Here is a 27307-nt window from a genome sequence, read left to right on the forward strand (position 1 = left end):
CTGGCACAGGTTTGCACTACCAGCAGGCGCTGACAAACCCGCTTGCGGCCCGGCACCGACTCACGCTACCTTCTGATCAGTCTTCATTTTGGCATTGTAGAATGAGGTGGAATCTGGACAGGCTGGCAGGACTTCCCCCTGCAGCCGGTCAAACCGCTCCTGCTCATCTTCATCCTGGGAGGAAGAGAAGGCGAGAACCCAGCTGTCACAGGGTGACTGGCCCCTTGGAGGGGGATTAGGGCCAGCCCCACCTGTGCAGCAATTAACTGCATCCCAGCCTGAAGGGGTGGGACTAAGGGGCCAGGTGTTAGCAGGGCCTAGAGATCTGTGGTGGAGGTCTTTGTGGTGAACACCTGGGCGCCAGAACGAAAAGGCTCAAGGAACCACAGTCAGAGACCCTGTGATCGGAACCCCAGGGAGCAGCTTAGGCTCCCGTGGAAAGCCCTGAGATAGGGGTTGAGAGAATCAGGGAGGTCCCTGGGAGAAGGGGAGGAGAAACCTGCTAAGAAGCAGAGCCTCCAGGGAGAAAGCCCAGGGAGGCCGTGCTCTGCCTCAAGAGCAAAGAAGAAGCGATGCAGGGCCTGCAAGTAGGGGTGTAGAGCAGGGAAATGCAACATAACCCAACAGGGGCAGAAGATTCATTGTTTGGACATGTAATTGGATTCTTTAGTTAGACTTTGGTTACCCTGGAATGCAGGGCCGGATTAACTTTTTGTGGGCCCAGGGCCAAACATATTTGTGGGCCCCCTTGGGGCAAGGTGCAGGGGAGCGGGATGGTCAGTCTCCAGAGTGAAGGGCGGGCTGGGGGCAATTAGGCACAGCGTGGTGGGAGCAGCCCCGCTCTGCGCAGCCCAGCAGGAGGGCACTGTTTACGAACCTACAGCTGCCAGAAGCACACTGGCCTGCCCAGCCCTATGCTGCCAGCATGCCCCTTCCCCTTGAGGGCAGGCCCGCACCGCACCACACCACCTCCCTGCCCAGTGCCTCACCCTTATGCCCAGCGCCCCCTTGCCCAGAGACCTCCACCACAGATCTCTAGGTCCAGCCCTCACCCCTCCCAGAGACCTCCCCGGCTGGCCTCCCACCACAACTGCACAGCACCCTTGCACACCACACTGCTCGCCCAGCACTCCCCGCCCATACACCTCCCCACTGCCCACCACCTTCCTAACAGTCCCACCATCACAGCTGCACAGCACCCCAGATTCCTGAGGGGATTCTGCACCGAAAAATTAAAAATTCTGTGCACAATATTTTAAAATTCTGCAAATTTTACTTGTCTATAAATAAATGTGGAGGCTCCAACATAGCAGTGGGGAGCACAGGCCACAGGTTGCATGGAGGTGGGAGATCACCCTGCAGCCTCTCCTGACCCCACCCGGGGACAGGGACTCAGCAGTGAGGATGCACCCGACCCTGACATAGTGCAAGGGCCAGGCCTGCCCCAGAAAGACCCTGGGGCCCTGCCCCCCTGTGCCAGGCCCACCAGGCGTGGGTGAGCAGGCTCAGCCCGGCAGCAGGAGCCAAGTGCAGAGGGACTTAGTGTGTGGGGATCCAGGTGGGGTGAGAGAGTTCTCTGTGGGGCAGTCTGGGTGCGGGCGGCTCAGTGGGAGATCTGGATGCACAGGGGCTCATTGGGGGGTTCCAGGTGCAGGGGCAGTGGGACTGTGCAGGGGATCCCGGTGAAGGTGTTTGGGGCTCAGCGGTGGGGGGTCTAGGTGCAGGGGAGGTGGGGTTCATTTGGGTGGGGGTCCAGGTGCAGGTGGTTGGGGCTCAGTGGGCAGGGTGTCTGGGGGGACTCATCGGGGTGGTACAGATGCAGGGGAGGTGGGGCTTGTCAGGGTGAGGGTTCGATGGGCCTGCTGAACAGGGGGGCCCCAGCTTCTGCCAAGGGGACGCCACAGGCTGGGCTCCAGCTTCCCCCCTCCCCTTCTCTTCCCCTTCCCCACTGCCCCATCTCCTCCCCACCCCACCCTCTTCCTTCCCCACTGCCTCTTCCCCCTGCCCCTGCTTCCCCCTCCCCTTCTCTTCTCTTCCCCGCCCCCTGCCCCTTCCCCACTGCCCCATCTCCTCCCCACCCCACCCCTTTTGTACCCACTGCCTCTTCCCCCTGCCCCTGCTTCCCCTATCCCCTTCTCTTCCTCATCCCATGCCCCTTCTCCACTGCCCCGTCTCCTCCCCACCCCACCCTCTTCCTTCCCCACTGCCTCTTCCCCCTGCCCCCGCTTCCCCCTCCCCTTCTCTTCTCTTCCCCATCCCCTGCCCCTTCCCCACTGCCCCATCTCCTCCCCACCCCACCCCTTTTGTTCCCACTGCCCCTGCTTCCCCTATCCCCTTCTCTTCCTCATCCCATGCCCCTTCCCCACCGCTTCATCTCCTCCTCATCCCACCCCCTTCCTTCCCTCCACCTCTTCCCCAATCCCCACCGCTCCATCTCCTCCCCAGGCTTGGGGGGCAGGGGGGAACTGATCCTACAGCACGAGCCGGCGGGGCAGAGTGGGCCAGGGCTGGGTTGCTCCACTTCTCGCTGCCCCATGAGTGCGGGGAGGGGGAAGGGGGGTAAGGGGACATCAAGAAACCAGATCGTGATGATTGGGAGAATGGGTTGACAGCAATGGAGTGTGCCTTGCACCTGGAAAAGAATGTGAACCAGTCACTCCTTGATCTGCACAACCTGGCAACTGACAAGAATGACCCTCATTTGTGTGACTTCATTGAAAGGGGGAAGGGGCGGGGGGGGCGGGGCTGTGGCAGAGCAGGGGTGAGAGGAGGTGGAGAAGGGACAGGGGCAGCTTTTCTGGCCGGGCGATCGGGCTGGCCAGGGCCTCTTCTGCTTCTGGGCCCGGCGCCATGGTAAACCCGGTGCTGCTGGGATGGGATTGCGCTTTACCTGTGACCGGTCCAGAGGCTGAACTACCCAGAACTGACAACTGCAGAAACAGATCAGCTGACAAAAGGGGGGCGACAGAGTGGGACAAGTCCCTGCAATGCTGTGTTCTGACCTGAGGGGGGTGCTCTGCTGGTGAATGCGCCCCAGCCCTATATGAACAACGAAGGATTAGACAGGAGGCTGCAGACGTATCTGCGACAGCAAATGGAAGAGTTGATTCTCTTATCAATTAAGGGCAGTCTAGGCCCTTCACATGAATGGAAGTTAGTCTCCTGTGATACTGCACTCAGATAGTATGATCTTGGGGGCCCTATAAGAGGCGAGAAAGACATGGACTGGAGATGAGAGAGCTCTTTCCCTTTCAGTGCCTGGGGTATACAAGGAACCCTGGGCAGTTTACAGGCGGCCAGTCAGACTCTGACAGGAGGTTCCATCATTTCTCTGTTGGCCGGCCACACCAGCCGGTGTAGGCAAGGAGCAACGCCGCATCTTCTCACGGCTGTGCTCTATCGATATCTGCATCCAGGACAACCTGTTCTCCGCGGCAGGCTAGGAGAACGACATGGGGCTTCTTGGAGCAGAAAAAGGACGAATCTGCCCAGTCTAAAGTCTAATGCCACATGTGCATGGTGGGTTTTGACTCACTGGAGCTGGCGGACAGACACCCACCTATGTGTTTATCTGAACAGCCCTCTCCTTTAATGCCCACCTTCTAATCTCTCCTCCCAGCACTTGTCCAGCACGCCAGCATGGAGGGCATAAGGACAATGAAGAGAAATGTGCGTTTGAAGGATACCCAAATCTGACAGTGATTGGGAGAGTGCTGGGTCAGGTCTCAAGTGAGCACCCTCAGGAATATATTCTGTCGTCTCATGAACGGCTTGGAGAACGTGGAAGTCAAGTTCATGAACAATATAAAGATGGGAGGGGTCAGAAATTGGATGGAGAATGGGCTAAAATCTACAGTATGAATGTCAGAGGATGACTGGCCCTTTAAAAGAGCGCAGAGGAGGCTAGTGCACCTGTGACTGATTATCACCTGCCCAACTGGGCTAAAGGGAAAGCACCTCTGCCTTATCAAGAGGGACAAGCAGCAGGGGTGAAGGGCTGCCTGCCTGCCAAACCCTCCAAGCAAAAGAGTAAGGAGAGTGTTTGGGGAAGAGAGGAAGATGCTGAGCGTGGTAAGAAGCACCTGGAGTTCTGGGCTAGAGAAGAAGCTTGTCTCCAGGGCCAGAGCCCTGAAAAGGCACCAGCTGGGAAAAGGTGGCAGGACCTATAATACTGAAGGACTGTGTTTGAATCCTGGGCTAGAGATTCAGCTTGTCTCCATGGAGCGAGCCCTGAGAATGGGTGAATGGGGAGAACTGTAAGGAGGAGAGACTGCTGTTGTCCTTGGACGCTGGGTTTTAGAACAATGTAAATCCTCCTGTTTGGGGGAGGGATAAGGTGACCCTGTACCAGTAAAGAAACTTAGGTTGGGCATAAATGCAGATAATCCTGGTGTAATCCAAATCTGGAAACCCTAATTTGTGAGGGAAACACAGGCCCGTAGAGTGCTGCAGAAGCATGCTTGCCCAGAACGGGGTGCTCCAGGGCATTGGAGCAATGGGTTGGAATCATTAAATTAAAATTCAATACAGACAAATGCAAAATGGTTCAAAGCAGGATGAAATGATCAAATACCCCACTATAAACCAAAGGGCACAGGCCTGGGTGATGCTCCCACAGAGACAGAGCTGGGGCTTGCTGAATAGAAAAGAATAACGTAATGCCTTGCAAAAGGAAAAGCAAAGCAACTGCTGCACCGGGTTGTATCAATAGAGGCATCCTTGTGATGTAAACCTGTAGCATCCAAAGTCAGAGGGAGCTGCAAGGCACATTCTACACACCTTTTGGGCTCGACTCGTAAGGAGGACAAATAGTCCAAGGTTGGAAACCACTCAGGAAGCCTGTGTGGGGAAAGGTTTTGATTCAAAGTTGGGAGCCCAGAGCTAGAAAACACACTTCAAGGAGGTGTTTGGTGGACTGGTAAACAGCACAGGAGAAGCCAGGACATCTGAACTGCTGACTCTAGGCTGCATGACCTTAGCTGGTTTTCTCCTTTAAGAGGTGTTGGAAGAGACGCCTAGAGACCGGGTAAACCAAGACTAGGTGAGATGAGGTTGGTCCAACTTCTGAATAGTCCTAGAACTAGACAGGGTTACGTTACTTCTAACAGAAGTTACTTTTGATGTGTCTTCTTGTATATGTGAACAGTGAAATCTAGTCCCATTGGCATCATGGGAGTTTTGCCAGTGACTTCAATAGGCGCATTCACTCTGAGTGTTTATCCCCTTTGGGCTCTTCTGGACAGAGTTAACACCTATTTTTATTTTTTTAAATCTATCATGATCCTTGTATAAGTATTTGTCTGTAGTTCAACGATAACTAATAACAAACCTGTTTCATTTGCCCTCACTTTATACCTGCTCTTTATACTCTGGAGGTGGAGTAACTCAATAGGGAGGGAAGGTGCCTACCACAACTGCCCTTGAAAAACACTCTAATGTGTCTTTCTAGAGCAGTTTGGGAGGTAACGCTTAACTCTGAGCTTTATATTCCAAATAAGGGTACATTTGGTGGCAAAATAATTCCTTTTCAATTTTTCTTCTAAAAAAGTAAACCCGCCAGATCCCCTTGCTATGGTCAGGATCTGCAAGGGTTAAACAGGGAGAATGCAAATATGTAATACAAAGTAACTCCACCCTTCTCAATACTGTTTGGTCTCAGCTGTCATGGTATACCCCAGAGGTAGCTGCATTTCAGTGGTACTGTATGTGTATAGGATGAGACGTGTTTTGAGCTTCTCTGGGATTGGTGGCACCAAATCAATGTCAAACAACATTATAGTTTTGAATCCCACATTTTAAAAAAAAGAAGAAGCCTGGAGAGAGCATTCAGAGGAGAGCAACACTAATGAGAAAAGGGTTGGAGAATGAGAACAGTTAGGAGAACTGCCCATGCTCAGGCAGGAGAAAAGTTCAGGGATTGCATCTCTCTACAGCGGTCTGGCTAAGTGGCAATGGCCAGTAGGTGGAGACATGACAATTCAAGAACTAGGGGTCACCCAATGAAATTAATTGGCAGCAGGTTTAAAACACACAAAAGGAAGTATTTCTTCACACAAGACACGGTCAACCTGTGGCACTCCTTGCCAGAGGATGTTGTGAAGGCCAAGACACTAACAGCGTTCAAAAAAGAACTAAATAAGTTCATGGAGAATAGGTCCATCAATAGCTATTAGCTAAGATGGGCAGGGATGGTGTCCCAAACCTCTGTTTGCCAGAAGCTGGAAATGGGCGACAGGGGATGGATCGCTTGATGATGACCTGTTCTATTCATTCCCTCTGGGGCACCTGGCATTGGCCACTGTCAGCAGACAGGATACTGGGCTAGATGGACCTTTGGTCTGACCCAGTATGGCCGTTCTTATGTTCTTAATTTAGTTGATGATAGACACTAGAAACAACCCCTCAGTTACTCCCTGTGCCGCCTTGACCACTCGCCTGATTGTTGACATCAAGCGGATGGTCATGCACTTGGATCAATAGATGTTTTGTTAGTGTGACCATGAATAAGAGAAAACAATACCACAAAAACAAGACATGTGCCAGTAGCTGCCGTCTGCTTCCCCCGGCTGGTGTCCCAGTGCTACACCTCACTGACCCCAAAAAGGGCCAGAGCTGCAAACCTCCCTCCTCCGACCAGGACTGGTAGTCCCTGTGACGACAGTATGACACACCGCTGTCAAGCAGGGAGGGAAGGCAGGACTCCCCAGCACAACTCACCAGAGACAGGACTCTGTTCATGGGAATCATTCCAGGCCTGATGTTGCCTCCAGGCTTTATAGCTTCCTGCACATCCTCAGGGATAAGGAAGGACTCATTGTACCAGATTTCAAATTCTGTAAGACAAAGTAGGGGACAATAACCAGGGCTGTGGTAACAAAGGGGGCCAGGTTTGTATTTTTCCTGGCACGCTGCACAATGACTAGACATGCACCTCCACAATAGTCTAAATCTGTACCATAGTTAGTGACCCGAATGGTGCCATCAGTTGAAATATGCTGTTTAGGGCCTGGTCATATTCCTCCACCTTTAAATGGGAAGCAGGCACAGTCTCTGCCCCCTGTGACAGCTATAGGGAACGTGGAGATTAGAACTATCTGAGTGGCCTCTAGAGGTCGCTCTTCCTACACAGTGCTAGAGAAGAGAACAGTTTTCAATCTGACATTTGGAAATTTGGAAGAAGCAATTTTAAGCAGTCAGCACATTTTTGGTCGGACTTCGCCTCCAGTGCTAAATGAGCATCATAGCGCCTTGCCATCCCATAATCCCATAATCCCCAACTGAGAATGCACAAGAGGCAGAGCAGCACGGCTGGAACTTGTTCTTATTTCTAATAATATGCATTTCCCAGGCACACGTCTCTAAAGCCTCATTCCTCTGGCATGCTCTGCCTCAGGGCCTAATCTGAGGGAATTAAGCCCTGAGAAGCACAGTAACCCCCAGGAATGTCCTGCGTTTGTTTTGTGTCCTGGAAAGTATGGAAGAATGAAGAAAGCCAGACCAGAGCCCTGCTTTTCCTAGGCACTACTGACATGACTATACCACTGACTTTATACCCTGGTCCGAACGAGTCACCTCCGCATTCCGTGAAAACACCAAGTGCGTTCATACGAACGGTCACACCGTTGTTTGCACATTCAAATTAACATAGACATCGGCAGCTCCAAATATGGGCCAAATCCTGATCCCACTTAAGCCAATGGCTAAACCTTCCGCGTGGTTAGGAATTGGCCCTATGTGTACTTACCTGAATAACACAAGGCAGTTGTTTCAGTGTGGGCTGCTCCTGAGAGATGCAAGCTTGTGCCCCGGCATGTTTGTAGAAAACAGAGCATTGCACAGTTTCCAAATGCTGAGCACTTTGATACATCTAATGTCATCAAACATACTGGTCAAATCCAGGCCCCAAGCATAGACCCAGGCCCAAACTGGGTGCCTCAGATGGGGTGCTGCATATATGTCCGAGTTAACTCATACCAGAAACAAGTGTCATCCGAGTGAGGAGGGTACCAGTGAGGAGGTGCATGTCAAAATGTATGGACCAATGCCCCCAGACACCATGCCACATCCTGCAACACTGGGACTTGAGGCACACTGAACTCTTACGGGCTTCGGAATGGTGCAAAAATTGCAGCACCTGGTTCAGCCTTGGCCCAGTGCTGTGCTTGCACCATAAGTCTCTGTGTCAAACAAAACGATGGGTGAAATCCTGGCCTCACTGAATTCAATGCTTACTAGTTGCATCTCGGCATCTGATCCAGAAGCAACTGTGTTAACATGGGAGGAACAGAATCTGTAGGAGCTAAGTGTCTCATTAGAAATTGAGTAACATATATAAAATATGAGCTGCAATGGTGATTAACAAAACCACATTACAGGGTCACTGGGACTCAAGGGTCCCTGAATTTTAGAGGCTTCCAATTTTGCAGGGGCAAATGATGTCATTTAAATATATGCCCATCTGTTCTGTGAGCACAATGCAGGGCTTAGAGATCTGAGTGCTGTCGAATTCACCAGCGAAAGTGCATGCCATTTCCAAACCTCTGGCCAGCAACATGAGTACCTGAGATTAGTCTGTTGCGGCACTGATCCACCAGATGCTTACAGTACTGGACTTCTGCTTTCAGGTCCCGCAGTTCATCGAAATCAGACCTGTACTGTTTCTTCAGATCCTTAAGTTTCATGACCAGTAAAAATTCCTCCTCATCAATTATGATCTGTCCTTCCTCATTCACATACTCCCCTGCAGGGTGAGAAGGATGTGACAGGTTCTCATGAGTGGAAGGAGAGTGCCAAAGAACAGGGATCATACATGGAGGTTGACCACACAGCTGACATTTCTTTAGATACACTGTTCTACCCCCTGTGGCATGGGGATGGAGTGGTTACTGAACTCCTGAACTAGCGGAGATCTCAGTTCCTCTTCCAACCCTAATCTTCTATGATACCTCCCTAATCCAAGAGGTACATGACTAAGAGTGGGCCGATTGGGTTGCCCTGCTAACTCTTGCAAGACAGACTGTGTGAAGGTATCACTTAGGGCTTGCATACATTGTTCCTATTGCAAAACTCTCACTGATGTCACTGAGAGCAGGACTGGCATGTTAAGGCAAGACATTGAAGATAAACTGGTCACCCCCCAGAGACCATTAGCATCCAGCTACCTCCCACATTAAAAACCTCTCCCCTTGCTCATAGTTCCATAGAATCCGAGAAATGTTGGGCTGGAAGGGACCTCGAGAGGTCATCAAGTCCAGTCCCCTGAGCTGAGGCACAACCAAATAAATCTAGACCATCCATGACAGGCATTTGTTCAACCAGTTCTTAAAAACTACCAATGATGGGGATTCCATAACCTCCCTTGGAAGCCTGTTCCAGAATTTAACTGTCTTTATAGTTAGAAAAATTTTCCTAATATCTAACCTAAATCTCCCTTGCTGCAGATTAAACCCATTGCTTCTTGTCCTACTTTCAATGGCCATGGAGAACAAAACTGATCCCCACCCTCTTTAGAACAGCCCATCACATATTTGAAGAGTGTTATCAGGTCCCCCCTCAAACTAAACATGCCCAGTTATTTTTAACCTTTCCTCACAAGCTTTATTTTTTTAAACCTTTTATCATTTTTGTTGCTCTCCTATGGATTCTTTCCAATTTGTCCACATCTTTCCTAAAGTGTGCACTCACAACTGGACACAGTTCTCCAGCTGAGGCCTCACCAGTGCTGAGTAGAGCAGGACAATTACCTCCTGCGTCTTACATACGACACTCCTGTTAATACACCCCAGAATAATATTAGCCTTTTTCACAACTGCATCACATTGTTGACTCATATTCAATTTGTGATCCACTATAACCCCCAGATCCTTTTCTGCAGTATTACTGCCTAACCAGTTATTCCCCATTTTCATTGCCCATTTGATTTTTCCTTCCTAAGTGTAATACTTTGCAATTATCTTTACTGAATTTCATCTTGTTGATTTCAGATTAATTCTCTGATTTGTCAAGGCTGTTTTGAATTCAAATCCTTCTTCCAAAGGGCTTGCAACCCCTCCCAGCTTAGTGTCATCAGCAAATTTTATAAGATATTCTCCACTCCATTATCCAAGTCATTAATGAAAATATTGAATAGTACCAGACCCAGGACTGACCACTGCGGAACCCCACTAGATATGCTCTCCCAGTTTGACAGCAAACCATTGATAATTACTCTTTAATACAGTCTTTCAACCAGTTGTGCACCCATCTTTTAGTAATTTCATCTAGACCACATTTCCCTCATTTGCTTTTGAGAATGTCATGTGGGACTGTGTCAAAAGCCTCACTCAAATCAAAATACACACCATGTCTACTGCTTTCCCTCCAGCCACTAGGCCAGTAACCCTGTCAAAGAAGGAAATTAGGTTGGCTTGGCATGATTTGTTCTTGACAAATCCATGCTGGCTGTTCCTTATAACTCTATCATCCTCTAGGTACTTACAAACTGATTGTTTAATAATTTATTCCAGTATCTTTCCAGGTATCAAAGTTAAGCTAAATGGTCCATAATTGTCGGGTGCTCTTTGTTCCCCCTTTTAAAGATAGATACAGTAAAAGCTTTGTTATCCGTCATGTTGGGAGAATGGGGGGTGCCGGTTAATCAAAAATTCTGGTTGGTTAAGAGTTATATTTACCAATGGAACCAATTTTCAAAGAATTAGAATACAATAAAATGAATGAAGTATAAAATAGTTTACAGGTACTCACCAATCCAGTAGTAGTACTGCCCTGCAGAGTGGTTGGTTTCTTGAAGCACTTAGGTGTACACAGGTTAAGTTTTCTATACAGGAGGTTATTTTATGATATTACATATCACTATGGGCAGCGCATGGCATACACCCAGATGACTAAAAATACGCTTAACCCCAAAACTATACTGAACATCCTTTAATCTTCCTTTGATTATTCAGAAGTCACTTCAGGATCTTGCAGTGCCTCAGGGTCATCATTATCAACTTCAATTATTGTAGACGTAGAAAGTGTAGGAGATAGGGTCATTACAGATTCAGCCCAATGACACACCCTGGAAGCTGCTTTTTTGAGTAAATCCTTGATATCAGCTTGTTTGCTTGTCTTCTGCCTCTTTTGCATAAAAGTAGAGTGCAGAATGTGCAATTGCACAACCTCCTGGGCAGTATACTAATCCCAGTTACTAGACTGAAAATTTGTATTGGGAGATATCTGAAATGCTGGTTAATAGAGCTTTCTGGTTGACAAAGTGCCAGATAACACAGCTTTTACTGTACTATGTTTGCCCTTCTCCAGTCCTCTGGGACCACGCCTGTCCTCCATGGTTTCCCAAAGATAATCACTGTCGGTTCCGAGACTGCTTCAGCTAGTTCCTTATGAACCCTAGGATGAATTTCATCAGGCCCTGCTGACCTGAACACACCTAACTGGTATCAATATTCTTTAACCTTTTCTCTTCCTATTTTGGCTTGCGTTCCTTCCCCCTTGTTTATATTGTGTTGAGTATCTGGTCCCATTAACCTTTTTAGTAAAAACAGAAGCAAAATAGACATTAATCACCTCTGGCTTCTTGATGTCATCAGTTATTAGTTTTCCTTCCCTGCTAAGTAGAGGACCTACACTTTCCTTCATCTTTCTCTTCCTCCTAATGTATTTAAAGAACTTCTTATTTCCTTTTATGTCCCTTGCTAGGTGTAACTCATTTGTAACTTAGCCTTTCTGATTTTCTCCCTACATGCTTGTGCTATTCTTCTCTACTCCTCTTTACCAATTTGTCCATGTTTTTGTGGGATTTCTTTTTGATTGTCAGGTCATTAAAGAGTTCCTGATGGAGCCATATTGGCCTCTTACTATTCTTCCTGTCTTGCCTTCGCATCAGGAGAGTTTGCAATTGTGCCTCTAATGTTTGCCTCTGATCATGTTACTTTAGTGATTTCCAGCTTCCAGAATAAACCAGTTTGTAGATATGAAATACAGGAGTAAAGACCCAAGTCACCAAACTAAGGGACTAATCTTATGAGGTGCTAAACACCCTCATTTCATTATGACTTCAACTGGGGCAGAGTTTGCTCATTAGCTAGCCAAGAGAGCTCAGCACTTTGCAGAACTGGACCCTACATGAAGATGCTCCTGGTAAAAAAGTTGCCATAATGATTGGGCAAAAATCTCTCTGTGTGTACAGAGGTGAAAACCAGGAGAGTCCAATTAGTGTCGGGGCAGGTTCTGATACTCACTTTCGCACTGAGCAGCACCTCCCTCCACAAGTGTGACTTCAGCGCAGTGACCTCAATGAGATGACATGTGGAGTAGGATGTGATTCACTGGGAGGTTATTAGAAGGTGGTGCACAGTAAATAAGATTCCCCTGTTCATTTATTAGTGGGCCTGCTTTCTGTTTGGCACTTCCTTTACAATTAAAAAAGCCCTTCTGATCCTCCTGGATCCCTTTGGCTGGCATTAACTCAATTCTGCTATTTTGCTGCAGCACTGAATGTCCTGACTGTTATGAGTATAAAATCTCAAGCACGTTGTTGCGTTGACTTAGTTTGTTCCATATCTTATCTATATAACTGAAGGTGCTTTTTCTCTTTTCTTGTTTGGAGTGTTACCTGGCCAGTTCTAAAAGCATCAAAGTGAAAAAAGCCCGCTGAGCCATAAGCATATACAAGCTGTGGATAAGAGAAGAGACACTGAAGTGCAGTCACAGCTTCAGTATTAAATCACTGAGGCCCTGATACATTTGAGAACAAGAATGAAGGCCAGTCTTACGGAATGGGGGACCTACCCTGGGAAGCAGTGATGCTGAAAAAGCTTTGAGGATCATGGTGGACAATCAGCTGAACATGAGCTCCCAGTGTGACTCTGTGGCCAAAAGAGCTAATGTGATCCTGGGATTCATAAACAGGGGAATCTCAAGTAGCAACAGAGAGGTTATTTTACCTCTGTATTTGACACTGGTGTGATTGTTAGTGGAATCCTGTGTCCAGTTCTGGTGCCCGCAATTCAAGAAGGATGTTGATAAATTTGAGGGGTTCAGAGAAGAGCCATGAGAATGATTAAAGGATTAGAAAACATGCCTGATAGTGATAGACTCGAGGAGTTCAATCTAGTTAGCTCAACAAAGAGAAGGTTAAGGGCTGACTTGATTAGTCTGTCAGTAGCTACATGGGAAACAATACTCAATAATGGGCTCTTCAATCTAGCAGAGAGAGGTATAATGATCCAACGGCTGGAAGTTGAAGCTAGACAAATTGAGACTGAAAATAAAGTGTATATTTTTAATGATGAGAGTAATTAACTGTTGGAACAATTTACCAATGGTCGTAGTGGATCTCCATCACTGAAAATTTTTAAATCAAAATTGGATGGTTTTCTAAAAGCTCTGCTCTAGGAATTATTGTGGGGACGTTCTCTGGCCTGTGTTATTTGGGAGGTCAGACTAGATGATCAGAGTGGTCCCTTCTGGACTTACAATCTCTGACTCTATGAACTGCCTGACAGCATACCGGTGTAGCAGTACACGTACGAGCAACAAGCTGCAGGACCAGGGCCTGAAAGAATTGACACGTCTTCGAATTTGGTGCCTTTTAGAATCTTCTTTCCATTTTTTTTTGTTTTAGAGCGTTTTATGCTTGAGACATTCTCACGCAAACGGGGAGAGTGGTGTTTCATATGTCAGGGACTGATCCAGACCCATCAAATCAAATAGAATGATGTCTACCCAGAAACAAAGTTACCATTACTCTAGCGTGGTACGAGAAACCCTGCATCTAATGGGTTTTACAGTGCATTGGCCTAATTCTCCATTTCATTTCACCAATTTTATGCCAGCATAACTCCGCTGAAGTCCGTGTGGAGAATTCGACCCTATATCTTTGTGTTCAGTCTGGCTGAAACTCACTTCAGCTGCAGAAAGCCTGAGTGACTGGGCTCCGTGTGGTTGAAGGGCAAGCGAATAAGGCAGTGGAACTGGCTGCTGAACCAAAGGCCAGGTTGAAGAGCTGCAGCATAGGCCCCTTTGGCTGCCACTCCAGCCTGTGGCACAGCAATGGTGTCATGTAATCAGGGCTGGATTAACATTTTGTGGGCCTGGCGCCAAACATATTTGTGGGCCCCCATAGGGGCAATGGAGCATGGTGCAGGGAGGTCAGTGCCCAGAGCGAGGGGCCAGCCGGGGCAATGGGGCATGGCATGGCAGGAGTGGCCCCACTCCGCCCAGCCCAGTGCGAGGGCACTGTTTACAAACCGGAAGTTGCCAGACGCACAGTGGCCCGCCCAGACCTGTGCTGCCAGCATTCCCTTTCCCCTCGGGGGCGAGCCCATGCCACGCCACACAGACCCCCTGCCCAACACCCCATAGGTGCTGACTCTGTGGGTGCTCCGGGGCTGGAGCACCCACAGAAAAAAAAAAAAAAACAGTGTGTGCTCAGCACCCACCAGCAGCCCCGCAGTCAGCTCCTCCCCCTCATCCCCAGCACTGCCCGCCCACCGCAGATCAGCTGTTCAGCAGCGAGCAGGGGGTGCTGGGGGGAGAGGGGAAGGAGCAGGGGCACTCTGCGGGAGGGTGCGGAATGGGGCAGGAAGAAGCGGGGCAGGGGTGGAGCAGGGGCAGGAAGAGGTGCGTGGCAGGGCCTTGGGGTCAAGCACCTGTGGGGAAATCAGAAATTCAGCACCTCTGCAACAACCCCCCTGACTCCCTATGGCCAGAGGCCCCCCCTCAATACCCCCTCACAACCTGCACAACCCTACAGGCCAAGAGGAGCAAATGGTGGGCTGGGGGGAGCCAGCAAGCAGAGCAGGTCGGGGCCCCTTCTGAGCATGGGCCCGGCTCCATGGCGCCACTGCAAACCCAGCACTGTACGTAATGTGTTCCAACAGTTACAGCTCAGAGAAATGAAACAAGCTCTCCCTTCTCCCTGCTCAGATCTGTGTTGTCCGATCTATTCTATATGCCACTTACCCTGCTCCTCCCTCTCCTTCTTCTGAGCCCCAAGGGCCCCTTTGGTGATGTCCATCTCCTGTTTTATTAGGTTGAGTCTGTGGGTGATCTCACTTGCTTTCTTCTTCCTGTCGCTGAGGATGGCTTTGTTCTCCTTAAAGATCCGGTTGATCTCACTTCCTCGCTCGTTTTTAAACTCCTCAAATGCCACCAGCTTAGAGGGAGGGGAACTGCGCCAGGGTTCAGAGAAGGAGAAAATACAGGAAGGGTCAGTTGCTCCAGCTTCAGGTTTACTTATTGCACCTGAGAGGACTGATAATCAATGTCTGCAAATTATATCTCATGGGGCTCTTTCAGAATCTATCGACACTTGCAACATCACAGCGCTCTCACTGTGCTAACCTTCCTGCCTCCTTCTCTCCCTGGATGGCTTGGCCTATCCTAGCAATTCATGCTGGTATGACTACACACTCTTCCGCCCCCCTGAGCGCCGCAGTTACACGCACCTAACTCACAGTGGAGACGGCGCTATGGCAGTGGGAGGGCCTCTCCTGTCGAAGGTGGCGTACCTGGGCTGGCGGGAGAAGCCCTCCCATTGGCACACAGAGCGTCTTCACTGAAGCGCTGCAGTGGTGCAGCTGCAAAGGCGCAGTCCCTTAAGTGTAGACAAGCCCGACCACTCCAAGAAGGAAGAGTTACTTACACAGAAGCAAAGTTCCCTAGCAGCTGTCTCAGTTGAATCTTCCCAGAAAGTTGGATCTTATGGATCCAAACTTCTGAGTCTTCTTGCCTCTGAGGCCACTCTGGGAACCCAGGGGAGGAGAACCAGAAAGAGGTCAGCAAATATCTATGAGGGTGCTGGTATTTTCTATGGATCTACATATTAGGTTAACCTCCCATGGTATCCCCTAGGGAGCCACGCCCTTGGGCTAACCTCCCACAGTATCCCCTAGGAGCTACACCCTTGGGCTAACCTTCCATGGATATCCCCTAGGGAGCCACGCGCCCTTGGGCTAACCTCCCACGGTATCCCCTAGGGAGCCACGCGCCCTTGGGCTAACCTTCCATGGGTATCCCATAGGGAGCCACGCCCCCTTGGGCTAACCTTCCATGGGTATCCCATAGGGAGCCACGCCCCCTTGGGCTAACCTTCCATGGGTATCCCATAGGGAGCCACGCCCTTGGGCGAACCTACAAGAGGGGTGAGGAGTGTGAATCCATAGAAATAGTGGTTCACCTTCAGAGAAGTCTTCTGACACAGGCAAGTCATTCATCTCTTACCTTAAAGGAGCCTACCCTGTATTGATCCCTTAGAAATTGGGACTACAAAGCTAGACAGAAGCCTGTCAGATGGCATCCTGCCCGATCTTGGTCAAGCCTTTATATCCCAACCATGAGAATGGTGATAACACATCCGTACCTCACAAGGGGGATGTGAGGCTTAATTAGTTAATGTGGGTTAAGCGTTTGCGAATGTAAAGCCCCAAAGCAGCACCAGCTCTGTTACTGAGCAATGGTAACATTTTAGTAGTTCAGAACAAAATTTTAGGGCTGCTACTGCTTACTGGAAAACATGTCTAATGGGACTGCTTCCTTTGCTGGCAGCAGGGACGTGTTTTCGACAGCAGAGAGCAGAAGCAGGGTGGATGCCGGGTGCAATGGCTAGAATTTACCCATCAGCTCACTTCGAAGCTAGTCGGAGCTAGACCCAGAGCGGGGATACAGTGTCAATCCCCAGTTGGCAAGTGACAGGAATGCCAAATCAAATAGATCCAAAATCAGGAGACAAACCACACTGATGTATTACTCCACTGAAATGCACACACGAGCACTCCCCGTGTATGCGCACGGTGCCCCATTACAGTACCACTGCAAACAGCAAGGTATAAAAGCAGGAAACCTAGGCCGAAATACCCTGGAGTGAGGATAGCTAACACTACATGTCCCGTTTGCTAAACAGAAATTACTTCCTCAGCCTTGGCCCTGTCCCCTCTGCCCCCATCACAGACCGAGCCTCCTCAGACCCAGCAACTGTGGGCACTTTGTCCGGCTTTGCAACCTTGATGACCCCACCTGTTTAGCTCTGCAAATAGAAAGTGCCTCATTAAGGTGAAAGGTTACCTCGGTCGGTGGGAATCCTCCCTGGGCACTGACTCCGAGCGATGTGTTTCAATACTAGCTGCATCCTGCTCCCGTATTAGTCCCTCCTTCACATCCAAATCCCTTGCGGAAGTTACCAGCTGACTCTTTGATGGGGAAACAAAATCCAGATCTTTCCCCAAAACAGGGCTTCCTAATCCTTCCTTCCTGATAGTGGGGCTAAGAGGGAAGAGATGGTTAATTTCCTGCATATGACAAAACACCGATACTAAATCTACACTGCAGAAACCCGCTCGGATTCGAGAACTGGAGGTCTGAGCCTGCTCCTCTGACGCTAACAGTGAAAGTTCTGCCAACTTCAATGGGGCAGAAGCCATTGTCTCTATTGTCATGGATCCTTACTTGCCAACCTAGAGGGACCTCCCTGAATATAAAATCTGTAGGAATAGCAGCACACACAGGATCAGCTTCTTGTGAAGGTTCCCAAGAAGTCCATTTGCATGCACAGGTTACACGGACCTGGCTCGGGCACATTAAGAGACTGAATATACAAGTGTCTGCTTGGAGCAAGCAGCAGACAGTGGACCCCCATCCACCCTCAATGGAGCCCAGCAGCAGAGTCCAGAAGACTTGGCTTAGCCCCCGGTCCAGTTTAAGGAAGAAGAGTGGAGAGTCTCCTTAAACTGGCCTCCGTGAGTCTGTTCAGCAAGGGACACCCCGTGTGAGATGAAAGAGGTGACAATGGAAGCTGCATGTTAGTGTGGAGAAGTACTCGGGCATCAACCACGTCAGCACACCCCAGCACCCCTCCTGGACCCAGAACCGTGCAGGGGAGATGCCCCCCACTCAGGGGTACTAGGACTGAGGTGGGGCCTCCTTCCCCCATGCGGTCTTGGGGAATAACTGCAAGGAGAAACCAGCCAGAGACTGCCACCAGCAGGAGCAGAAGCAGCTAGAACAGGGGCCTCTGGACTTTCTCTGCCCTGTGCTGATGGGCTGTTTGCTCCAACCCTCCTGCTAGTCTCTTTAGCTCAGCTTCACTCCACATCTGCTCCTCTTACCCTCTCCTCCCCTACCCTGTCCCTCTCACCCCCCTTCCCTTCCCATTTTGCTGATCCCCTTCTAACTATACCCACCCAACAACAAAATCATGCCATTTGCTGCCATTACATTGGTCACTCTGCTGGTGTGTTCTACCCCTTCCCCATCCTGTTCCTGCCTGGTCTAGTTAGGTTGTAAACTCTTCATGGGAGGGACTATCTACTATTCTGTGTCTGTACAGCACCTAGCACAATGGGGACCCATTCCTGGTTTATCCTTAGGTGCTACCCGTAATAAACATGAGTAGTCATTTGCAGTAAATCCTGCCCAGACCAGACTTCCACAAAACCAAATGGATTGAGTCTGACGCTGACTGTGCAAAGACACATTCTGAGGGGCAGGTCTGGTCTCTCATGGGCAATGTGTAATGGAGGCTGGGGGAGGCTAAGCCTCCCCAAATCTCCTGCCACCAGTGGGGCAGTAGTGGATTTGAGACCCCCAGAAAAATCTCCCCCTGCTACAGCTAGGGTGACCAGATGTCCCGATTTTATAGGGACAGTCCCGATATTCAGGGCTTTTTCTTATGTAGGTCCCTATTACTCCCCACCCCCTGTCCTGATTTTTCACACTTTTTATCTGGTCACCCTAGCTATAGCCACAGGAGGAGGAGCTGGAGGAGCTCTCACTTCCTGTTTTGGCCTTGGGGCCTTGGCAGGGGCACAGAGCTTTTCCAGTCTTCGGGCAGCAGCAGGAAGGGGAAGGAGCGAATGGAGGCAGGGCCTGGGGGGGAAGAGGCAGAGTGGGGGCGGAATGGGGGCAGGGCCATGGGGGAAGGGGTGGAATGGGGTGGGGCTATGGTGGGGCTGTGGGCAGAAGGAGCGGAATGGGGGAGAGGCTCCAGGCTTGGAGCTTTGGCCAGGGGCTGAGGCTGAGAGCTTGACCCCAGCCAGGGCCGAGCTCTCAGCCCTCTCCGCGCCCACCCCAGCCAGGGCCATTGTGTGTGTGTGGGGGGGGGGGGGGGGGCTGAGAGCAACGAGCAGGGACGTGCCTTGGCCAGAAGAGGTGGGGCAGAGGCTAGCCTCCCCAAGGGGAAGCTTCACCCGCCGCCCATCGTCTTTGTGACCAAGCCCCAACCATGTATCAACACCAATCCTGGTAGGCCGGGACCTCCTCACTGAAACAAACACAGAATATCATGAGGACTATTGGGGCTGTTTCTCCACAGCCTTCTCCCTTGGGTAGCTACTTACCCCTGTGGGTGTAAAGCAGCCCATAAATCCTTGGTTATTCACTGCCATAGGGAAGATTTTCATGAGTGGAGAAAGACACCTGATTACAGGAGAGGGAACAGCTGTTTTACATGTCAACTCACCTAAGCTGCTCTTTGGCTTTCTTGGCTTTAACTTTCTTCCCGCCGTGTTTGGATAAAGGAGCCACTCCAATCCCAAAGCCCTGTCCATCCACTTCCCCCACTAGATGACCCTCTGCATCGACCAGGCCTGCCTGAAAACAGAGAGGGCTGAAGATGTGAATAGAGAAGTATTAGCCCTGCGGATGTCCAGCTTGTGAGAACTAAATACTTTGCTCAGAGGGGTAAGTCTGTCCAATTCCTTAATCTAAATCCAGATTCACCTCATGGCACCTTGGTGGAAAAAATTATCTTAAAGGTGAATTGAGAAGCAAAAAAGCCCTTGGAATTATTTTCAGATTCATGTGCTGAGTGCTCCCACTAACTAGGTTTGGAGGAAGTAGGGATTTACATCACAGAAATAGGTTTAAACTAATGTTTAAAATTTCTTCCCCACGCCTTTATTAAATCCTATTGTATTTTCTGTTTCTTTGATGATATCCCAGAATGCTTCATTCTGACACCTCACAAATACCAGAAATCTTGCTGTCCTCATGGTTCACTAATAAAATCAGAGAATGACGCACTCTGGGTTATCTTCATTCAACGAAGGAGGAGTTTGCAAGAGGATTTCATATGTAAAATCTGATTTCTGTCAGTGCCTCAACAGCATGGCTAAATAGCCCATTCAGCACAGAAATCTGCTTAACTCACATTTCATTTCTGTTTTCCAAATCAGCTTTAAATTAAAGCCTGGAATGGGGTCTGCCTGGAGATTGGGCAGTTTTGTGTCATAATAATACTTCGCATTTCTATTGTGCCTTTCTTCCAAGGATTTCAAAGCGCCTACAGTTAAGCCCCACAACTCTGCAAGGTAGATAATTATTCTTATACCCATTTTATAAGTGAACAAACTGAGGCATAGTCGAAGCATGGAAGTGATCAGCTCAGTAGGTGAAAGTTTCAGAAAGTTAGGACCAACTAAAAACAAGCTGATAGTGAAAAATGTCTTGTATCCTAAGCTACCCAAGGAAATCCACATCTGCCTTTAGGGTGGGGTAAGTTTCCTTTATGCTGCTCCAACAGTGCTAAGGGAGCCTAGCAGGGACAGAGGATCTAGCCTTGTATTTTACAACAGACAGACATGCATGCAGGCATTTTTGATGTAATAGTTCCTGTGTATTTTCCTTTTCTCTATTTTATAAACCATCCTGTTAAAATACTCGGCCAGATTCTCTGCTGGTGGAAACTGGTGCAGCTCTATTGACTTGTACCAGCTCTGTTCTGCTCTCATGCCCATCACCATGGTAGCTCAGGGCCTTAGATTTCAATGGTTCCTCTCAAGTAGGGTAGGAAGAATTTGAGGCAGAAGGTCAAGTCCCAAAGCCCTACCTTCTGAGCAGCAGTAATAGCTGCAAAGTCACTTTTGTCTATCAGGGTGTATTTGTTTCGTAGTCTGGCTTCCACTTCCTGCTCCTGTTGGCTGGGGAGAGATAACAGGCCTTTTCATTGTGCTCAAGGGAAAATTTCATACAGCCCCAAACTTGTAAATGTGTCACACTTCAAAGGAAAGTCGTGCCTAATATCACCCCTACGTCTATCTCTGCTCTCCTTTCCTCCTACTCCCCCTCCTGCTTCCTGCATTCTTCACAAGCCACTCTCCTTCATGCACCTCTTCTGACCTCCTTCTATTTTCTTCTTCCCACCCTGTCCCTTAGGCCTGGAAATCTCTTCTGTTCAGACATGTATACTTTTCACTAGCTTTTGAAATACTTTAGGGAGCCTTTTTTATGGCCCAGATAACACAACTCCACAGTAGTTTGGTCCTGGATGGTGGAACCACCATGAGAAGACCTGATCTTCTTGCTTTATTTTAGCCCCATAAAAGGACTCCCCGAGGCACAAAATCCATGCAAAACACCAACACAAATACCCACGAGATCTGGACCAGTTTGGATTCCTGTGGAACAGGAATGCCCACCCTGTGACATACTACAGACTTGCCACATCCCTCCTCAAAGCCCAAATCTTCCTGCTGTGACATCATGTTACTTTTGTAACTGTAGTATCTCACCCCTCCTGATCAGACACCAGAGCACACTTAACCAATTAATGGAGCCCACCATCCATGGACCAGCCTCATGATCTATAGGTGTCACTGGGTTAGCCAGCAGCACCTTTCCCCTGACCAAGCCATCAGGAGCTGGGCTGAGCTTCTCACAACTACAACTTATTGTCTGCATATTCTACAATGACATCACCAGCGGTGTCACGACACCGTGCTGTGCTGTCACAGACAGAAGCTTGGTGGAGAGTTTCTAAATCTCCTTATCTAATGCACACACCCTGGCTACAACATCTTACCTTAAAATTACTTTGAACTGGTTAAATACCTCTTGGATTTGCCTGATGTTCATTATCTGAGGAAGAGATATGTACAAGGAAGATATAATGGGAGACAGGTCAGTGAGCTTGTGGTCACATTCACTGTACAATGTTTAAAAAACTTGCTCTGTAAGGCTGGTTCAAATACTATAGAATCCCAGGGCCCCCTTCTCTAGCCTCAGGATACATATAACTCAGCCCTGTATCCTGCACTGGGAGAATCAGGCCCCATGTGGCTATGACCATCACTCATTGTTCATGCCTCTTAAGTGGGCTTTAAGAACAGAGGAATCTATCTGATAGGCTGAGGCAGGTGCCAGCTGTGCAGGTATTGTGTACAACCCCAGAGGTCAGGAATTGTTAGCAAATTATCAGCCAAAGTGTAACACACAACATTACGCAGGAGGCAGCTTCTAACCCTCCAGGCCATGCAGCTCTCTCCTCACTCACATGCTGTTGAGTCTATCTAAAGTACTTATCTGGTTCCCAGTGCCGGAGCATCTGAGCCCCTCACAAGCTTTAATGCAGTGCTATTATCCCCATTTCACAGATTAAGGCCCAGATCAATCTACAGAAGTTAGGTACTTAAATGCCTTTGCGGATCAGGCCTAAGGCACTTACACAGGGTCATACACAGAGTCTGAGACCTAGATCTCCCAAGTCCCAAGCGAGTGGCCTAATCACTGGACCATCCTTCCTCTCTAGGAAGTCCTGAAGTACATTCTCCCCACTCCCAGAGAAGCATCCTTCCCTCTAAAAGATTCCATGACCTCACTAAGGACATCTTTTCCCTATAAGAAACTCCTCAGTCCTTCCCTGCTCCTACTTAGACTGACCATCTCCGACCCTAAAAGACTCCCTGGATTCCACAGAAGCCAACTCTCCTCAACCCCCATCAGCTGCAGGAAAATTTTCTGGGACCTTTGAGGATGGGAGAAAAGCAAAGAGTAGAGAGATGGGCTGTAGTGCCCCAGAAGTTCCCCTCTCCCATAAAAGGTGGAATACTTTTCAAACGATACTTTGGGAACACACCTGTTTGCCAGAAGCTGGGAAAGAGCGACAGGGGATGGATCACTTGATGATTACCTGTTCTGTTCATTCCCTCTGGGGCACCTGGCATTGGCCACTGTCAGAAGACAGGGTACTGGGCTAGATGGACCTTTGGTCTGACCCAGTATGGTCGCTCTTATGTTCTTATGACATGGTTTTACCCAGATGGAGAATTCTGACACTGTCTTTATAAGGAAGCTCAAAGCAGATCATCCTACTACGTTTGAGGCCAGGGTGGAAGCCTCCTAGAGCTTCCTACTCACTTAAGGGGAGATGAGAATGAGAGGAGAAGGCAGGTGTTCCGAGTTTCCCTGTAAATAACAGGGAAGTGTTCAAAAAATTAGTGCTGCCTTTAATTCTAAATTCAGTTCCTCCACAAACTGATTTCATTTCCTCTAGCTGAAAGAGGCTGGAATCCAGCCAAATATAACCAGCTGAACAAGTTGTACAAGCCCCTGTCAGTTAGGTAGCTACTCACATCGATGTCGTCTGTGGCTCCTTCTAGGTACCTGCGGACTTGAGAGTTAATCTCCGCTATCTGGATTTCATTCAGAGGGTCATAATTCACCAGAGAGCGGTTGACCTTGGAATGAAAAGGTGAACAGCTGAACTGCACCAATTTACAATAAGCTGGGCAAATAGTAGCCTGACAGTCACCTGGCTGTGCTCTGCCTTGCCACGGCAGGTTTAATTCTTAGACTTTGTTTCTCATCCTGTAGACTGGCTGGGTGCTGGACTCTGGAGTTGGCTGGGAGTAGTGCACTCCCTGCCTCTCCCTTCTGAACACTGGCACTGATGGGTTTGAAAGGCTATGCTGTCTGTCATCCAGGACTCTGGGGGTTAATGACTATGACATGGAACCTTGTGAAATGGGAAATTAACAAGAGGGAAAACTGGTGGGGACCCCTCAGAACTCTGTCTAAACTCAAAGGACTCCCCTGGGGACACAGTGGGAAAGCAAAAGCTTGACAAGCATGGATATAACTGATCCTAGAGATAAATTAAAATCAAGATAAAGCACACACTAAGATCCCCAGCAAGATGGCGTAGAGCAGGGGTAGGCAACCTAGGGCACGCGTGCCAAAGGCGGCAAGCGAGCAGATTTTCAGTGGCACTCACACTGCTCGGGTCCTGGCCACCAGTCCGGGGGGCTCTGCATTTTAATTTAACTTTAAATGAAGCTTCTTAAACATTTTAAAAACCTTATTTACTTTACATACAACAGTAGTTTAGTAATATATTATAGACTTATAGAAAGAGACCTTCTAAAAACATTAACATGTATTACTGGCACGTGAAACCTTAAATTAGAGGGAATAAATGAAGACTCGGCACACCACTTCTGAAAGGTTGCCGACCCCTGGCTTAGAGAGAAAGCATAGGCAGCAATTAACCGCTGCAGCCTGTTCCTTACCAAGCTGTCGTGCATGGCTAGTTCCTGCTTCAGAAGAGCAATCTCCTTCTCCAGATTCTTGACCATCCGCTAGCAGGAAAACAAAAAGATGCCAAGTGACCAAGTGCTACTAGAGAAAGAACTGTCCAAAGCCACTTCAGATTGGCTGCCGGCATGGGTGTAGTTTGGTGGGGGGCAGGGGAGGTGTTTCCCCCCAGAATTGCAAGCCTAAGGCAGGTGTGGAATTTGCCTCCCCATTGGCTGACTGGAGTGGCCCCACACCCAAAATACAGAAGTCAAACTACATCTATGGCTGCTGGATAATGTCTCAGCTGTATAACAACTCCCAGAGAATTCACTGCTGGGCTTACATCACTGAAATGGTGAGTGAGTGATCTGGAAATCACTTTGCCTTAGTATAGCTTCGAGCAGGCAGCCTCCTTTGCTGTGTCTTGGAGCCACCCTTTGTAAAATCATTTTAAGCTTTCAAAGGGAAAGCCACCTGTTTATCTACTCAGTGCTTCACCGATATGATGCCCCCATACTGTGGTCTTTCTGGATTATGTGGCATTATTTTGAAAACAGAAGGCACAGAGCCCCAGTGCTGCTTTCACTGTAGGCAATGACAGTTTCACCACTGACTTTAACAGGAATGCATTATGCTAGCAGATTCACACTGCATACCTGAGACCAGCATGTCTCCCTAATCTGGACTATTTTAAAGCATTGGCTATTGAGGGGGCAATTCCCACTGAGTTTCAGTGGGAATTAGTTGCCAAACTGCCCTTTGTGCCTTTGCAAAGCTCCCACTTAGCATCCACATGTAATAATCTCATTAAATACATTTCAGTTCTTTTCCACTCAGTTCATCACACAGCGAAAGAAAGGGAGCTGAAGGGGAAAAGACAGTTTGTTGCACGGTCCACAGCCTCATCTGAAAACTCTTGGAGGAAGCTGCTCTATATGGTTCTCTGCTTCCAACGACTGTAGACAGACACGTGAAATCAGGCAGTACAGTACAGCAAGGTTCTCTCCTGCCACGTGTGTTGTGGAGCAGTGGTTCCCACAGTGTGGTCCATGGACCACCAGTAATTCATCGAGCACTTGTGGTGGTCTGAGGAGAGCTGGTTGGACACAAAATTTTAAGTCTCCTCCCTGTTTTAAAGTGCACTAAAAGAAGCTAAAATATATTGATTACTTTTCTAATGTTACTTTTCCATGGGAATAATTGCTGTAGTTGTTGCGGGGACGTTGTGTGACTAGCCGTGGGAAGGGAGGTGGTCTGCAGGGTCTCAGATGGGACTGGAGATGATCCTCCCAGTGGGAGGGAAGGTGTCCATGAGACAGTTTCTCTATTAATATGTGATACACATGATGAAGAAGTTTGGGAAGCGCTGTCTTAATTTTTCCTGGATCTAAGAAAAAGAACCTCCTTCCTTCCATTTCCCCACAAAAATATACATACCTCTGGGTCGTATTTCTCATTGATGGCTGGCTCTGTTGTGACCCATTTCATTCTGGTAGCAAAACGGAGAGAGGACAGCTGAAAAACATTACAGTTTGCCTATCAACCAGGAAGCAAGTTTGGGTCACCAGACCAGACTCAAAAACCTTTGCTATTTTAATACTATAGGATCCCAGAAGCTAGAAATGGAAAAGCTATATCATTGTAGGCCACCATTCTACACTATCCCCATTCCAGGAGTAGGTCTTCTAGTGCCTGGTTGCTTCTAGATGATTATTCATCTTTAGATGATGACTTTAGATGGTAAATTCTTCGGGGTGAGGACCGTCCTTTCTGCTATATGTGTGTACAGCACCTACCACAATGGGACTGCGGCCTTTGGTGTCACCGCAGCACAAATAATAAAGAACAGTAATGATATCCAATAGCAGAGAAGATTGTATGATAGATCATTTAGTTTCAAAAAATGTCTAACTCCTTCCCTGATAAACTGCAGAATTCCTCCCTTCAATACTTTACGGTAGTGTTTTGTTCAGCCCAATTTTAAATGACTCAAGCAATGAGGCTACCACCAACTTCCTGTGGAGAATTATTCCAAAGCCTAAGCGATCTCACCATGAGGAGGTTATTGCTGGTACTAGCATACCAAATTGTTTGTGTAGTTGCTACCAAGGACCAAATTCAGCCCTTGTGTAAAGTGGGCTAAGGCCCTGTGGAAATCACAATTTCACAGACTGAGCGGAAACCACAAAATTAGCCCAATACCATGATTTTTCCAACAGCGGGGAGATGGAAGCAGGCATCTGCGTGCAGGTCTTGTGCTTTGTGTGGCTCATAGTCCGTGGCAGCATCACATTGGAGCAGCAGTTCGGGGGGACTTGGTGGCCAGTTTTATGTGAGGCACAGTAGCCAGCACCACTGACATTTGGAACATGAACAACCTGTGGCCTCAGCGGGAAGGTGGAAGCAGACATCCGCACATGCCAGTCTTGTGCTCTGTGTGACTTGTAGTGCATGTTCCAAGCAGCGGCCGCACTGGCTACTGTGCCTCGCATAAAACCGGCTGCCAAGTCCCCCCAGACAGCTGCTCTGACATGACACTGACATGTGCCAGGCATCACACTGAGCAGAAGACCAGAGCACAAATGCCCGTTTCTTCCTTCCCACTGAGGCCACAGCTGCTTGTGTTCCAAGTGGTGGCAGCGCTGGCTACTGTGTCTCACATGCGTCCCCCACAAACTGCTCTTCCAATGTGATGCTGCGCACTACCAGTTGCGCTGAGCAGAAGACTGATGTGCACAGATGCTCACTTTTGCCTCCCCACCATTGAAAAAACTGCAGCACTTCACAAGGGACTCGGCTGCCATGCATATTCTATGAAAATCAACACTTTATGCGTGGCACTACTGGGCATTTTCAAAAAAAGATCTCCGATTATAACAGGCCCTTAAGTATAACTATTAACTTCACTGTGTGCTGTACAGTTCCAAATCCATTGCTGGAAAGGTACAAATAATAATAATACCTAATGAAACTATGCATGTTTAGATCCAGACTGAATTTGGCCTTGAGTATTTATCTG

At 48.7% G+C, this 27307-nt stretch overlaps 1 protein-coding gene across 6 annotated transcripts in view; it reads right to left on the reverse strand.

Annotated features, from left to right (window-relative positions):
• KIF9 (kinesin family member 9) overlaps positions 1-27307 on the reverse strand; it is a 42459-nt gene that overhangs the window by 2340 nt on the left and 12812 nt on the right. For 4 of the 6 annotated variants that reach the window (XM_074946459.1, XM_074946454.1, XM_074946453.1 and 1 more), the window contains 11 exons: positions 25726-25803; positions 24282-24350; positions 23346-23450; positions 21797-21852; positions 20825-20915; positions 19457-19587; positions 17065-17262; positions 14965-15173; positions 8561-8740; positions 6718-6833; positions 70-174 (listed from right to left, as the gene is read on the reverse strand). In XM_074946459.1, the coding sequence (XP_074802560.1) occupies positions 70-174; positions 6718-6833; positions 8561-8740; positions 14965-15173; positions 17065-17262; positions 19457-19587; positions 20825-20915; positions 21797-21852; positions 23346-23450; positions 24282-24350; positions 25726-25803 (1338 nt within the window). The remainder of the gene's footprint in view (positions 1-69; positions 175-6717; positions 6834-8560; positions 8741-14964; positions 15174-17064; positions 17263-19456; positions 19588-20824; positions 20916-21796; positions 21853-23345; positions 23451-24281; positions 24351-25725; positions 25804-27307) is intronic. The other 2 variants (XM_074946456.1, XM_074946458.1) reach the window with 2 other exon arrangements.

Source organism: Natator depressus, chromosome 2 (assembly GCF_965152275.1).
Source record: "Natator depressus isolate rNatDep1 chromosome 2, rNatDep2.hap1, whole genome shotgun sequence".
NCBI classification, from domain to species: Eukaryota; Metazoa; Chordata; order Testudines; family Cheloniidae; genus Natator; species Natator depressus.